Below are 14,967 nucleotides of genomic sequence, written 5' to 3'. Positions count from 1 at the left end.
ATGCTTCAGGTTACAGACTACGCTAACCCGGAAGTAGTACCTTGGGTTAAGAACTTTGCTTCAGGATGAGAACAGAAATCGCGCGGCAGTGGCAGTGAGAGGCCCCATTAGCTAAAGTGGTACCTCAGGTTAAGAACAGTTTCAGGTTAAGAACGGACCTCCGGAACGAATTCAGTTCTTAACCAGAGGTACCACAGTATGCATTTTTGTACACATTCCCAAGCTGGAGAGCTGCACTGTAAAATTCAGGGAAGTGCAAATTTTGAAGGATAACTATGTTTTGGCTCTCATACTGCTATGGAAAGTATGAATTAGGTAGTGTAAATTTGTTTAAGTTTCTCCCCTATCTGTAGCTTTGCCTTAAAACCAGTTAGTGGATTGGACTGTAAGGGTTAACTGCAAGCAAAGGGGAATGGGGCAGCATGTGGAAAAGGTTGTAGTGACTTTGGTCACCATGTTGAGATAAGAAGAAAGAATCAAAATAGTGTCACTAAACTGTATCAGTGTAGGAATCAACAGATAAACTCCATATAAGTAATTAAAAAATGGCCAATAGCATCAAGGCCATGGGAAGGTTAAACGAACGTCTTTGAAAGCCATTTTTAGAAACCTTTTTTCAGCTTGTTTATTTTATTGTTCTTTTCAGTAATCTACTGACATAGCGTTTGCCTCTTGCCAGTTCTTTAAAATGTTTATTAGCTTGATTCTGGCAGCAGAAAATGCAGGGCATTGATTGTCATTTGGCTTTGTCTACCTTTCTGTAACAGGATATTAATGACTACCATATTAACACAGGGCCAGGAAGTGCTGACAAGGCAGGAAAGCAATAGTCTTGTCAATAACATCCTGGAAGAGGTGTCGTTTTCTTTTGGCTCTGTTTGAATCCAAAATCTCCATTTTCTTCAGACAGCAGGTCGGATTCAGTCCCTTGAGTGAACTCAGTAGTAAAGGGGTGAGAGACTTCATATACGCAAAGTCAATCCATTCAGGAATCATTGCCTAATATCTGCCAGAATCTATGTAAGAAATACCATCTTTAATGGAGTCTTGAAGCACTGACATCTCTGGGACTCAATGCATTGAACTTTATTGGGCCCTTTAGGTCTTTTCTCAAGTGATACTACAACACCCTTTGAATAGTCCACATTTGTTGGTTTGCTCTCTGTGAGCCTGTTCATATGTTACCTTAGCAGCATAGTTGCTGCTTCCCCCAAAACCATTCTACACTTTCCTCAATTTATGAAGTTTGGTAATCACATGAGACAGGTTGATCCACACTACAAGCTAAGATGTGGTGGTGGAATTGTGATGCCCCATTCTTCTGTCTCTTACGTGTGTGTGTGTGTGTGTGTGTGTGTGTGTGTGTGTGTGTGTGCGCACACACACACACACACACACACACACACACACACACACCTTTTCTTCATCATGAATTACCGGGGCAACATGTGATATGAAACCAGCAATCATACCCTTTGCATAACACCTTACTCATGAACATGAATTTACGAACATACAAACCACGCCTCTGCTGAAATGTTAATAAATGAAAATCTGTTCTTAACTTGGGAAACATCTAAGACTAGCAGAATAATATTTAAAGGTAAGAATGGGGAATAGCAACAGAGCAACATCACGAACTGCGTTGAGAGTATTTTCCCCATTCCATTCCTTTATTGTTTCTTTGGTTCACTCTGCCCTGCGTTTCTGTCCTGAACCCCTGGCCTACCTGGGAGCAAGTCAGTATGTCAAGTACCCAGCCCAGCATCAATCAACATGTCCAAAGTACAAACAAAGCACAGTCCCACAGAGATGCTTGAGCATCCAAACTGAGGTCCATCAGCATGGGCAGTTGAGCAGACCCAGCACCTCACCTCTGCTGCCCTTTTGTACTTTGCATGTTGATTGCAACATCTGGGCTTGATGAAGCACGAGACCCTCACCTGTTCCAAGCCTACTCCAGCTGAGGAATCACACCCCTCCTCCCAGAGCTAGCAAGCCCCACCTGGCCAGCTAGGGAGCTGGGCTGTAGGATCTTGTCTGCCTCAGCCTCCCAGAGCACCCCACCCACTGCTTCCTACGCTTCGCTTCAGAGCCTTCAATGTTCATGGAGACACTGGGCACTGACCACCATCCCCTGGTCATCCACCATCACCTTGTGAGTACTTCCTACACCAACCTCTCCTTCCCCATTCCCAATTTGCCCTGGTATGTTCCAGTCTCGGCTACATCCTTTGCCAGGATCCTCTTCCCCCTCCCTGTTGTCCTGCCAGTTCATGACAATTACACTCCTCCTGAATTCTAGCGTAACTGGGTGAATTTCTAAAACTATCTCTGGATATGAAGCACATGCACAGTTTGCCATAGCTTTCAGAGCATCGGTATCTTTGGTTCCTACGCATGTGTGCATTGATGAAACAATGTGTCTACAAAAATAAATCTTGATGGAAACATGCCACATCAGGATTACTTTTCGTCTTCTTTTTTGCAGCATTTGATGATGCACAGTGTAGGGAAAGATGCAAATGAACTGAAGGGCATTGAAGTTATGAAAAGAATGTACCGTGCTTTGTACAAAATTCAGAAATGAAAAAAAGATAGATAGTTTCTTATACTTCAGAGACAAAACTAGGTGACTTAAAACTCAAAGGGAGGAATTCAGGGTTCTGGTAAAACAAGCATTCCCTCAGTAAATGCATTTATGCTTGCCTAATGGAGCAAGCTCCCCTTTCCCAGCATGCAGTTCTAGGTATCTCTCCAAGACCCCAGAGCCATTTGCAGGGGAAATGCGGAGAAGGCTCCATTGCACCAGCAGGAGGCCTTGCACTGGCTCCCACTAGCAGAAGTACTTAGTTGAAACCAGCCACCAATTCAGTTGAGGGAATTTTCAGAAGCCCTCCACAGATTCACAAATACCATCACTGGATTGAACTTGTCCACTCCAGTGGACTTGGCTGTGTAAATTGGGGAGGGGGGCTCAAGTGAGCTATGGCTATACAGGTGTTCTTGGACTAAACTTTCACCATTCCTGACTAGTGGCCATGTTGACTGGGGCTGATGGAAGTTGGGAGTCCAACAACATCTGGAGGACTGCTGGTTCCCCACCCCTAATGTAAATGTCTGAGACTGAGATCTTGTTATATCTTTGTGTAACAGGATTTTGTTGTTATTGCTGCATAAAGGAGAGGAAGATAAAAACGTTAGTTGAAAATGCCATTGCTAATTAATCAGTATCTTTGCCCCCGCCCCACTTGCTATCTTAATGATTTTCTTTTTTCTCCTTTGCCATAATTTACCTGAATTTAAGAATAGATAGTAATTTTTCTAATTAAAATGTCTTCATTCAGCACAGTTTGTCTTTGAACTTTGTACTTTACTTAATAAGGTGAAGATAATTTTGTTTCATCCATAGACATTGAATGTTCTGTATTAACAGCTCACAAAGCACTCATGTTCATGCCACCAATTAAACGGGCTAATTATTTAATTAAATTACTGAATAAGAAATAAAATCCTGACTTTCTTTATTCAATTACTCTTTTCTCATGTTACATGAATAACAGCTCAATGTTATTCAATGTATGATTTGTTAAACAATTTCTTTATTGCTTAATTTAATCACTGTGATCAGATGAATGTCGGAGACTTAAGATGTTTTTCAAAAACTGTAACTTCAGTGAGAATTGTGTTTAACAGACATAATACCTGAGTGACGGGATCCCAGTATGAAAGGATGCTAGTCATAACCTGTCTGCCCGACCTATGGACTTGATCAAAAGATGACTGCCATGGACTGATCAGCCACATTACACTTCTGCACCAAGTTGTTCATCTTCCACATCTAGAAACAACTCTAGTCACTATTCTGCTATACCTATCCCTTTAGAGGCAGATAGGAGTGTGAGGAATGGAAACTCTGTAGTATGTCAGGCATAATACTATACCGCGGTTCACTAGCACCAACTTCTGGAAACAGACTTCGAGAAAGGAATGGAAGCACAATGAGGCAGTGTACCCGTCACCTAATCTGGGCAGCCTATATGGAAGGATACCATCATGGGTAGAGTCAAAAGCAAGCTTTCCCTTTCCCTGTTCTTCTCCCAGCATAGGTCATCCATCATGGTGACCATATTGCCAAAGCCATTTCTGTGCTAAAATCAAGACAGAAACGGAACATAATGTGTGTGAACTACTGCAACAGGGAGAAACCAGCTTAGTTTGACATCCTGACTTCCTCTCAAGTCAGACAGAAGTTGCTGCAGCTGAGATAACAGTAGTTTGCCTAGTGTAGCCTGGAGAGTTCATGACAGAAGTAGGCTTTGAACCAGGAATATCCTTGTTTGCATGCTACGGTAGAGATGTCAGGCTTGAATTCAGAACCTTTTCCCAGACAGGTGATCTGCATAATCAAAACTGATCATGCCAACCACCTGTTAGGAGATAAGCAGACCCATTCAGCACTAATTGCAGTATGCATGCTACCCAGGGCAAGATGCAGTTGTGTGTTGTTGTTTTTTAATTCATGCAATACTCTCCATCCTGGAGGGAATTTGGATGCAGAGGCCTTTCTGGAAATGAACTATGGTATTTTACATTTATCTTTCATTAGTCCAATCAGAAAGCTATATTTCATGCTCTACAGGACACTTCTTATGCTCGGTTGTCAAAACCATATACAAATATAGCATCAGGAGGCTGATATTTAAAACAAAAAGCCTGGAAAAGTGAGGGGGGAAGAGGAACTATTTATTTACGTATTCATTCATTTATTCATTTAACTTGTTAGTTGCTTAATAGTAGCAGTCTCTAGATGACTTATGACAAATTTAAAACAGAAGTTTTAGACAGCCATAGACCATTGTAGAATTAAAAAAACATTTCAAAAGTAAAAGAAAACAAAAATGTTCTCAACTACTTAGAAAGTCACCAGCGAATAAGCTATAGCAACCAAGTCATCATGTTCCATAAACTGCCTGAGATAATAGTTTTCACCTGGTACCAAAAAATACATTAGTGTCAGTGCTAGGCAGACCTTACTGAGGAGAACACTCCACAGACAGGAGACTGCCACTATCACCCTGTCCTTTGTTGCCCCTCTCTGAAGCACAGACCTCCCCACACACATTTCTGGCTGAAACCTCAAACTAATCAGCAGCCTGCTAGAGTACATATCCTGCTTGAATTTGCCGGAGTGGAACTGCCACAAAAGATTGTATATGATCTGTTTCATTATCTATGCTGTTTGGACATAAGATGGCTGATCCAGAGGCAGGCATTTAAAGAGGAGGTTTCCAGTAATTTCTGGACACCAGCAATAAAGTTTCCAAATCAATAAAGAAAGCAAAGTAGCAAAATCTAAGGGAAAGCTTCTTCTTTTTTGCACTTTTTCAGCAATCCAGGTCAAAATGACCTGGTCTGCAGCCAAATACGAAATGCTGTTTATGGAGTTGTTTACATACAGCTTCCCAAGTACTTTTTCTGCTAGTGTTTATAATGAGAGCAGCAAAACGAGGCTCATTTCATGCCAGCCAGTAGATATCCCCTATTTCCATCAGTCTTTTTGTTATAATTATTTAAAAAAAGCTGAGTTTTGCAATCAATCAATCAATCAATTTCCTTGCATAGAAAAAGTGCATTGTATACATGGATCAGAAAGCAACATAGTTAACGAAACATAGTGGGAGATACTTTAGGATAAAACTGTCCAGACATTGTGAGGTATGAAAATGGCTCTTAGGACCTATGGTGATGTAATTTTATAGCGTCACTCAAAAATCTTGCCACATTCTCCACAACGTCCTTACTACAATTGTTCAGCAGACAAGACACCCTGGAAGAGTCAGCGCGATAAATCCCCTCCTTCAATAAGGGGGACAAATACTTACATATTTTTGCATAAAATGGGCAATAAAGTAAAATGTGTGTGATGAATTTGACCTGTTTTAGTGCCACAAGGGCAGCATCTTTCAGAGAGTGGGATTTTTAAGAATCTACCTAAGTTTTGCAATCAAATATTAATGTTTTTAGGACAATGTGAGCTGTTATGGAGACAAGAGGAAGCACCAATTAGCAGTTGCAAAATATAAATGCTGCAGCATGTGCAAATTGCATCTGCAGGTCTCAGGACACGATTGGGTGTAGCTAGTTTGCCCAATATATAATTGGACAATTAATAGTTTGACAACACCAGCCTTTGACATTTGAGTTCTTCAACTAGAAAAGAACATGTGCTGCTTCTCTTCTGCATTCTGGTCTTCCACATTCCAACACTGTGATGATGGGTGGGTGATGGGATCCTTTGATTCACAAGGGTAGTGAAATGATTGCCTTTGCAAAGCAAATCTTCCTTTTTAAAAATTCAGGGTTGAGGATGTTTTTTCCATTTAAAATTCTGTACATTTGGTCATAACCATTCATTATCTCTGTCAGTAAAGAACAAATTTTGATGGGTAATTGTTATTTGTTTCAGGGCACATTGAATCCCTATTGTGCACTATGGGATGATTCAAAAATGTAAGTAACAGATGTTTATTGCTATTACTTGGGATTTAATATTCCAGATCACATCAGAATGTTTATGTATCCAGTAGATAAAAAGGCATGATTATGAGGCACTAGGAACGAAATACATAACAGCCCTGATATGCTGCAGAGCTAATTTCAATGTTTTTGCTTTAGATATTCATACTAAAATATTAGAAATCATGCACATTTGTGTGCTGTCATGTGTCATGGTATAGATCTGTTAGAAATCACTATACCCATGTGGTTGTGGCAGTGCCTAGATGTGCATGGAAATCTTTACAGGAATACATGATTTCAAGATGATGCCTGAGGATTAAATGCCTGTCTCTGCTTTCGTTACTGGAGAGTTGGTTGCTGGGCAACATACTGAGTACAGTGTCGACTTTTAAAATAAGAATACCTAATACTTCCTGTGGTTGATATAATGGATTCCAGTTACTGATTTCAAAACTGATAGCTTAAAATATATTTATTGCTAGATTCTCTCCAGTTTGTCAAATAAACAATTAGGAGGTAAGGTTTCCTGTACTAGTGTAAAGAAAATGCAAATGAATACTTCAAGTGTTATAGAGATGTTCATGTGTGCTTTTCTGTGTGCATAGTTTGGATTCATGGTAGCAATTAGTGGTAGCTCTCATTCAACCATCACTAAATATCATAGGCTGATCAATCTTTACCTCACTAAAATCAATGAATGTACCAAGGCTGCAATCCTAAGCAGACTTACTAATGAGTGCTTACCGATTGTTGACAGTGGGACATACTCATACTTCTGAGTACCCATGCATAGGACTATGATGCAATCCTATGTACCCTTACCTAGATGTAAGCTCCACTGAATGCAGTGGGGCTTCAAGTAAACAAGCACAAAATTGAATTGTAAGAAGTTCAGTGTTGCAGGCTACATCTTTATTAATTCTCCTGTGTACAGAGAAACATTTTTGCACATTTTTTTTCTCCTTGTAGGCATTTCTGTATGTATATTAGGAAACTATGCTGCTTTATTACCAGTTGAATGACTTTAACCTCTACTCAGCCCATTTTTAACCAGTGTGGTCTTGAATGGTTTGACAGTCTGAGTTTCTGCGAGAGATAGTCCTGCAAGCCTCTTTTCAGAAGTAGCTTTTGAGAGACAACTAAGCCCTGAAAATGACTCAGGATTTGCAATTCTCTCCATCACTTGTTTGCTGCAGATTTTATATAGTGCAATAACACACACACACATAAATGTGCAAATATATTTATTTGACTATGCAACAATACATTTGTTACTACAGAGATGGTTTTGTAACGCCTATGTTTCGGAGGTCTCTTCCCAATGCCCTACTAATCAGTAACTGGGCACGTGTGTAGGGGCAGACTTTGGAAGTCTTTGGTAAGATGGTACCCTGAGCAAGGCCAAAATTTGGTGACCCCAAATGGATCCTCACTGTTATGGATCTGAACAATTTTGGGGCCCCTTGGCTTGGCACCCAACATTACTGATTTTCATTATGTTTCTCTACAGAACCTCCCCAGAAGAGGTGACAACTGTAGCATAGGTGCTGAGTCCCTGGGGCCTTGAATGCCCTGGCTCCCACAACATTTTAAATGAGGGGACCGGTGTGGCACAGCTACGTGTGCAAATTATGTCAGCATGCCAGAGGGTGCGGTGATGTCAGCACACACACGCTGGGGGGTATGATGACATAATACATGCTAGGGGTGTGATGACATAGCATGCATGGCCCAGTGATGGCTCGCGGCCCCGGACACCCGCAGTCAGAGGGGCAAGCCAGCCCCACTGAACCCTAGTATTGTTCATGTGATTTCATTATCTTCATTTGAGAGAGAGTGAGTGAGCACTGAGCTGAGCTGGAAGAGCTGGATGTTTTCAGAGGTGAAGAGGCTGTTTTGTTTGCTGCCAGTATATTTCAGTACGAGCCTGCAGTTTTTGGCTAGTCTTTGTTCAGCTGGATGGATACACACACACACACACACGGATGAAACTTGATGTGTCTCTTGTAATGTGTACATGTACCTATCATTTGGAGAGCAAAGAGTCTCATAATGTTCCACCTTAAAAACTAACAAGGTGCTTCAGAATTGTTGGGGGCTTTTTATCACAAGCGATTCATAAACCACCATTCTGTCAGAAAAAGCAACTTCATGCTGCTATTTTGGGTGCTACAGAAAGCCACTGATTCTGAAGAAGCATTTCAGCATTTTAGTATGTACTTGGTAGTAGTTAGTACAATTCCCAGCTGTGCTCATCTACATTTAAAACATACTCGGGGATTCAGAAGGAAAAGACAATGATTAAGGGTGCCTCTAGGCTGTCAGTATTTTGCAGGAGTGATTCAGTCGCATGCCAGGACTTAAGGTTCATGTATTTAAAGAAGATCAAAACACTATGTTACCCTAGTGGAACAAATCCACTTAAAAAAATAAAAAAAAATGGGACTTTTTGCAGGTTTGAAATCCTTTAAAAAGTGTGAAATGAATGAGCGACTAACAGGAAGACATGTAAACAGCCCGCAGGAAAGTCAGAATGCATGCAGGATAAATGCTCGTAGTCATATAGCTGTCCCACATACAAATCAGAAGGAAAGCTCAAAAAAGACCAGATAGGATCTAGCCTCTGTGTCAGTTTCGTGCAAGCAAACCAGGGTGAATGCTCAATCAGTAGAACCCCTGGAAGAGCCACAATAGCTCGCTCCTGCATATAGACCTATGCTGCTGTAAAAGAAAGAGGGCCTAGAGCAGAGCTTGTATAATTTAGCTCCATTTTGCAGCCCCCCCCCCGCCCGCAGTGCAGTGGGCTCTCGTGCAGGCTGGCTCCATCTCTCTTCCCCTCTCCTCCTTCCTTTGCCCGTGCAGAGCATGGCTGTCTTTCAGTAACATATTTTAGGAATCCCTGAAAATGACATAAAATAACTTATGCTAGGAAAAGGTTCCAAATTTCAGGCAAGGAAATATTTCACTGGGAGTTTTAAAAATGGCTCTCCTTGAAGCTGCTTAAAGCTTTTCAATAACGGGGGGGGGGGGGGAATCCAGCAGGAGATGCATTAGTCATCCGAGAGTAGGTGGGACCATAAAAGATTGATGCTAAGTACCATTTGTTACGCTTCTGTAATTTATCAAATGGCTTTTGCAACTGCATGCTGCTTATGCATTTTATGGAGCTGGTGCTTTTTTCTCCTGCCTCAGAGCTTAAGCTCATCACCCACAAGAGGTCAGAAAAGTGTTCTTTTTTCCCCACCTTTCATTTTGCTATCACTTTTTTCTCTAAACTTATTGGGGGGGGGGAGAATGTAAGGACATAATGTTAACTGAGGTTGTTTTATGATTCATTACTATTTTCCCCCCTCAGCAGTGATTTATGATGGAGTATTTTACTCTATTTGATTATGTTATGGAATTTGTATTCTGATATTGTAGGCTTTGAATTAGAGTGAAAGCTTCTAGTGTGCTAGCATGGAAGGATACTTAGGCTATATAAATCTAAATAAAATGTGCAGCGTCGTGCCATTGAACAGATGCATAATAGTAAGGCTGCATTTTTTCCCCCTCCAGGTCTCTATCACCCTCTCTTTATACTTACATTCCATTCTATAACATCATATTTTCCACATGTGGCAGGTTGAGAGTCTTGATCCACTGTTTATAAATCACACAAAGCTGGGATGTCCTCACAGCCTTCAAAAATGAATGGCATTTTGCTTCGGTTGTTTTGCAGTTTATATTTGGCAGTCCCTTTGGCACCGATCCAGCAGGAGAGTGGACTGTTTCTAGTCAGGAGTTCTTGCTTATTCACTGCTGACTCTGGAAAACGGGGGAAAGCTTTAACTGAAATTGGTCCTCATTTCATTGCATTGCGTAAGATCACCATGAGCAGAAGAATCAATAGCCATATCCTGGGCCATGCATTCATGCGCCCAGTTTGCACGCCACTTTAAACTACAGTTAAGCTTAACTATGGTTTAAAGGTGGACCATGCAACGTGCTGGTGCACGGAAAGAAAATCACAGCCTCTTCTGTTCTCCCTCACTCCTGCTGCACAATCAAGGACCCGAGCTGTGCTTTAGCTTAGCATTTTGCCTGAATCCAGGCTCATGGTTTGCCTCTCCCGAAACAAACCGTGAACTGTAACCAAGGCTTGCGTTTGGTTTATCACTCATGGTTTGTGTTGGGGAGACATACTATGAGCCCAAGTTCAGACATAACACTTAAGTCGTGGCTCATCTCCTGGTAGCATGGCAGCAGCAGAGTGGGAGAAAAATGAGACAGCTGCTTTTTTTCTTCCTGTGCACCACCATCCTGCTTCTTCACCTTTAAGCCATATTTAAGCTTAACTATGGTTTAAATCGATGCAGCTTCGTCACGCTGGCCACGTGACCCGGAAGTGTCTTCGGACGGCGCCGGCTCCCGGCCTATAGAGTGAGATGAGCGCACAACCCTAGAGTCTGGCCCGTACGGGCAGGGGTACCTTTACCTTTACCTTTTATGGTTTAAATCAGGGCTAACCAACATAGTGCCCTCCAAATATTGTTGAACTACATCTCCCATTAGCCCCACCATAGCCAATGATGGGAGTTGTAGACCAGCAACATGTGGAGGGCACCATGGTTTAAAGAGACATGCAACTGAAGCCATTACAACACAACACCATTGTGTTTTCTGCTATTCTCACATGTTGTTAATGGATCCACTGGAAAATGGGGAATATGTTTTTGAGAAGCTATTTGAATGATGATTTATCCTTGGTACGTTTTAGGGTACATTTCAGGGCCAAAGTAGACATGAATGCAATTGACATGCACATTTTTATGTAAATAACCATCAACTGGAAAACTGAGCAGCCTCAAAACCATAGCGACTGGGAACTTTAACTATTTCTCCAAGGCATGGCAAAATATTCGTCTTGCTCAGATCAATTTTTCCTCAATGTTCATGAAATTTCACACAGATTGATATTCCAAAACACCAGTATTCTGGGCAGAGCAGGGAATGTTTTCATGACCAATTTTACAATAACACACGAAGCTTATTGTGATGAGAATCTGAACAGCCTAGCCCACTTAAACCTTTCTTCCTCAAATTGGTAGGCATTTCATCACCAAAACAAAAACAAAACAAAAAAACCTAGCTGAAAGCATTAAGCGGATTGGCCTTGTTGCCAAGCAGATTCCGGCTTTTATTAATGGTAATCTTAGGGAATTGGATGTTTGAGTTAAGCAGTCACAGTGTTCCCCATTCCGCTTGCAAACTGCTGTAGTAACATACAAACAAACACAAAGAGAACAGTAGCAACAGCAGTTTGCTGCCTGTGAAGCCGTTGCTCCAGCTGTTCCTTTTTGTCTTCTGGGGTATTTGACTTGCATACAGGACACATGCACCCTATAGTTTTGTTCCCTTGTAGTGTGAATCATCACACTTTCTTCCTGCTTCTTTGCCCTGCTGAGATCCCGCTTTGCCATGGAAGCATATTTGATGGTAGCAAGATGAAATAACCTTACAAGTAACTCCTGTCTTTCACCATGATTTTGGTCCTTGCCTCCTTGCCGCTGCTATCTGCAGGTCCAAGTGTGTAAAATGAATGCAAACACTGTATTATAGAAGGTGTCTGACCTTAAGGATCTGCTTTAGCTAAAATGGCACAACATGATTTATGCTGTGGCCACCAAAACAGCATCCCGTAGCTGCCAAGTCTTTAAGTTATGAAGCTGTGATCCAGCATCTAAAGCCCCCCCCCCCCGCTTCTTCAAGAAAGGAACATCACAGATTTCAGGAGTGGGGAGGCAAAGAGATATTAACATTTGGGTGGAAGGCTCTAGGGGCAGCAAGATCCAAACACCCATTCAAGGCTACATTGCTAAAACAAAACAAAACAAAACAAAAACCCATTGTGTTTGGATAATCAGTTATTTATTTGTTTGTTTCTTTGTTTGTTTAGTATACCGCCCTTCATCCGAAGATCAAAGAGTGGTTCACAACTAAATAAAAACACGAAATACATAATAAAAGCAAGAACAAAAAGAAAACAATAACTCCCCCTCCCACAAACATATTTAAAAGGATATAATCTGGTGTGCTAGCATGTTTTTATCCTAATAACTGTAGCAATGTTTTCAACCTATGTTTTCAAACTTTTTTGTTTCCTTTTGGCATGCCAGAGGTACAAATCCCATTAATTCATGCCCAGTACACAAGGACATGCATTTGCTTACAACAATGATCACTCAGTATGTAGCAAGTGCAAGTTGGCCAAATATATAGTCATATTGGTCTACAGAGGATAGCCACATGTTCTAGAACACAGTGGAGTGACTATGTGGTCCAAGGTCAAGATGAGTGCGGCAGTACTCATTTAAAATCCCAATGGACTCCTGTTGGTAGATGGAGCATGTTCATAACTTGTCAAATTTTTTCCTCTCTCCTTGTAACATTTACTTATATGTTCCTGTTTTATTTCTCTATACCTGCCAGCAGCAGCCAGTAATGTGGGGCATTGAGGTTACACAGGTAACCCTAGATGAGGCAGGATGGAGGAGAACTTGGCATGGGGCTGCCATTTCCATTAACATGTATATTTCTGTGCTGTTGCTGAAACCCAAAGAATCAGACCCCTGAATAAACAAAGTTATTTGTATTGTTTGTCCCAAGGACGAAGCTAGCTTTTGTCTGGAGACAAAATGGTTACCTTAGAAACAAACATGCCATCTTTTGGTAACCCGTTTATTCTCATAATTGGCGTTCCTTCAGAGCAACAGTTTTGGAGGAGGGAACTCCTCTAAGATGATTTGTTTTTTCATGGTGTCACCGAGTTAAAAAGTTTGAGCAGTGTAAGGTTCATTTAGCATAATGCAGCTTCTGAGCAAGGCACAATTGTCTCCATCAACTTTCTTCTTCTTCTTCTTCTTTGGCGATCACTCTTAGCCGAGTAAGATTGTCTTCCATAAACACAGTTTTAACAGTGAGTCCGTAAGTGACTGTGGAGGCCAATTCTGGATCCACATGTCCTTTCACGTCCTTCCTCTCCATCAACACACTGCTGACAAAACTACTCACAGTGGCTTTTGATGCGTCTACACAGCATCCAAGCCACACTGAACCCATCAGGAAAACAGGGTAAAAAACACACACACCAAAAAACTGAAATCTCAGATATTGCCTTCCTAAATCAGAAATGTATTTATTGATCTGCTTCCTTACATTTATATTCCATCTTCCTTCCAGCATGGAACCCAGGGTGGCTTGCATCTGGTTCCCAGACAGTCACTCGCCCAGGCACTGAATAGACCCAAACCTGCTTAGCTTTGGTGATGCAGTCGCTTCATGCACCTTCAGTTGATGCTCTGGAGTAAATAGGACCTGTTGTTGTTTTGGGACAACCTTAAAATTAGACACAGATAGAAACCTGAGCACTAAGAATTTCTTCTTAAATATTTTAGCGATCTTTTACCCATACCATTTTGTGCAAGTTGAATATCTAGTGAATAGCAGTAAATTGGTAAGTAGTTGGACAAAGGACACTTTTCTCTCTCTTTTTAATGGCCTTGCACATTTCCAAACAGGTTTATGTTTTTGTCTCAAGGGTCAGTCAGCAGGGGGATTAACCATTAACCATAATTCTAAACCCATAATTCTCTCCCCCCGGTCAAATAATGTTTATTGGTTTTCATGTAAATACAAGAGCAACATATAACTACCGTAACTTGCCCAGTGGTACATTAAGTTTTGTTTGCAGTACACAGTACATGAGCAATATGTTTATTTATGCATTATCAATTCAAGTATCCTCTCCCATAATTTTGTGTTACCGCTGGACATTTTTCAACTCAGGAAATAAGAGAAAGCAACTGGTGATGGCTTGTGTTCCACAATTAAATCTGATTTCTTCTAGAAAGTCCAAGTTGTTAGGCTTTGTGGTAGAGAAAAGTTTTAAAATAAATTGTCAGGTCCTTCTATTCTGAATTTCTGCCTTTTGCCCTGTAGCTTAATTTACCACTACCACTCCCATCTGTTATGTCCATTTGTTCCTTACACTGTATCGCCTCCCCACTCACAAAAAGATTCTGAACTCCTTCAAATACAAGTATTGCAATTTAAATTAATCAAAGTTACATTTTGCTCATTTGCATAATTTATTCAGAGCATGGTAAATTAGTTGCGAGGTGTGGGTGTGTTTTTTGTACAGGATGTGATTTTTCTTTTTACATAACAGAACTGCCAGACCCTTGAAAAACAAAACAAAAAGGCTACATGTGGTCCTGGAATAGCTTCTCCTCCTACTATCAGTTTTCAACTTCTTTAACCCAGCCTTTCGTGAATGGTCATGACCACATCTCAGGAACTGCTTTATTCCATTTCAGTCATGTTTGGCCAAATTTGCAAAAACAAAAGCTCTGTGGTACTTTAGAGGCTACATCCTTTCTCACTATTTGATAGCTGAGGCAGGGG

General features: G+C 41.1%; 1 protein-coding gene across 5 annotated transcripts in view; it reads left to right on the top strand.

The window, feature by feature from the left end:
* Positions 1-14,967, top strand: part of ADGRB3 (adhesion G protein-coupled receptor B3) — a 445,105-nt gene that overhangs the window by 245,514 nt on the left and 184,624 nt on the right. For all 5 annotated transcript variants that reach the window (XM_028722675.2, XM_028722676.2, XM_028722674.2 and 2 more), the window contains one exon: positions 6,470-6,513. In XM_028722675.2, the coding sequence (XP_028578508.1) occupies positions 6,470-6,513 (44 nt within the window). The remainder of the gene's footprint in view (positions 1-6,469; positions 6,514-14,967) is intronic.

Source organism: Podarcis muralis, chromosome 3 (genome assembly GCF_964188315.1).
Source record: "Podarcis muralis chromosome 3, rPodMur119.hap1.1, whole genome shotgun sequence".
NCBI lineage: Eukaryota > Metazoa > Chordata > Lepidosauria > Squamata > Lacertidae > Podarcis > Podarcis muralis.
Note: the sequence above shows the minus strand (reverse complement) of the source record. Positions and strands in the feature narration are given on the sequence as shown.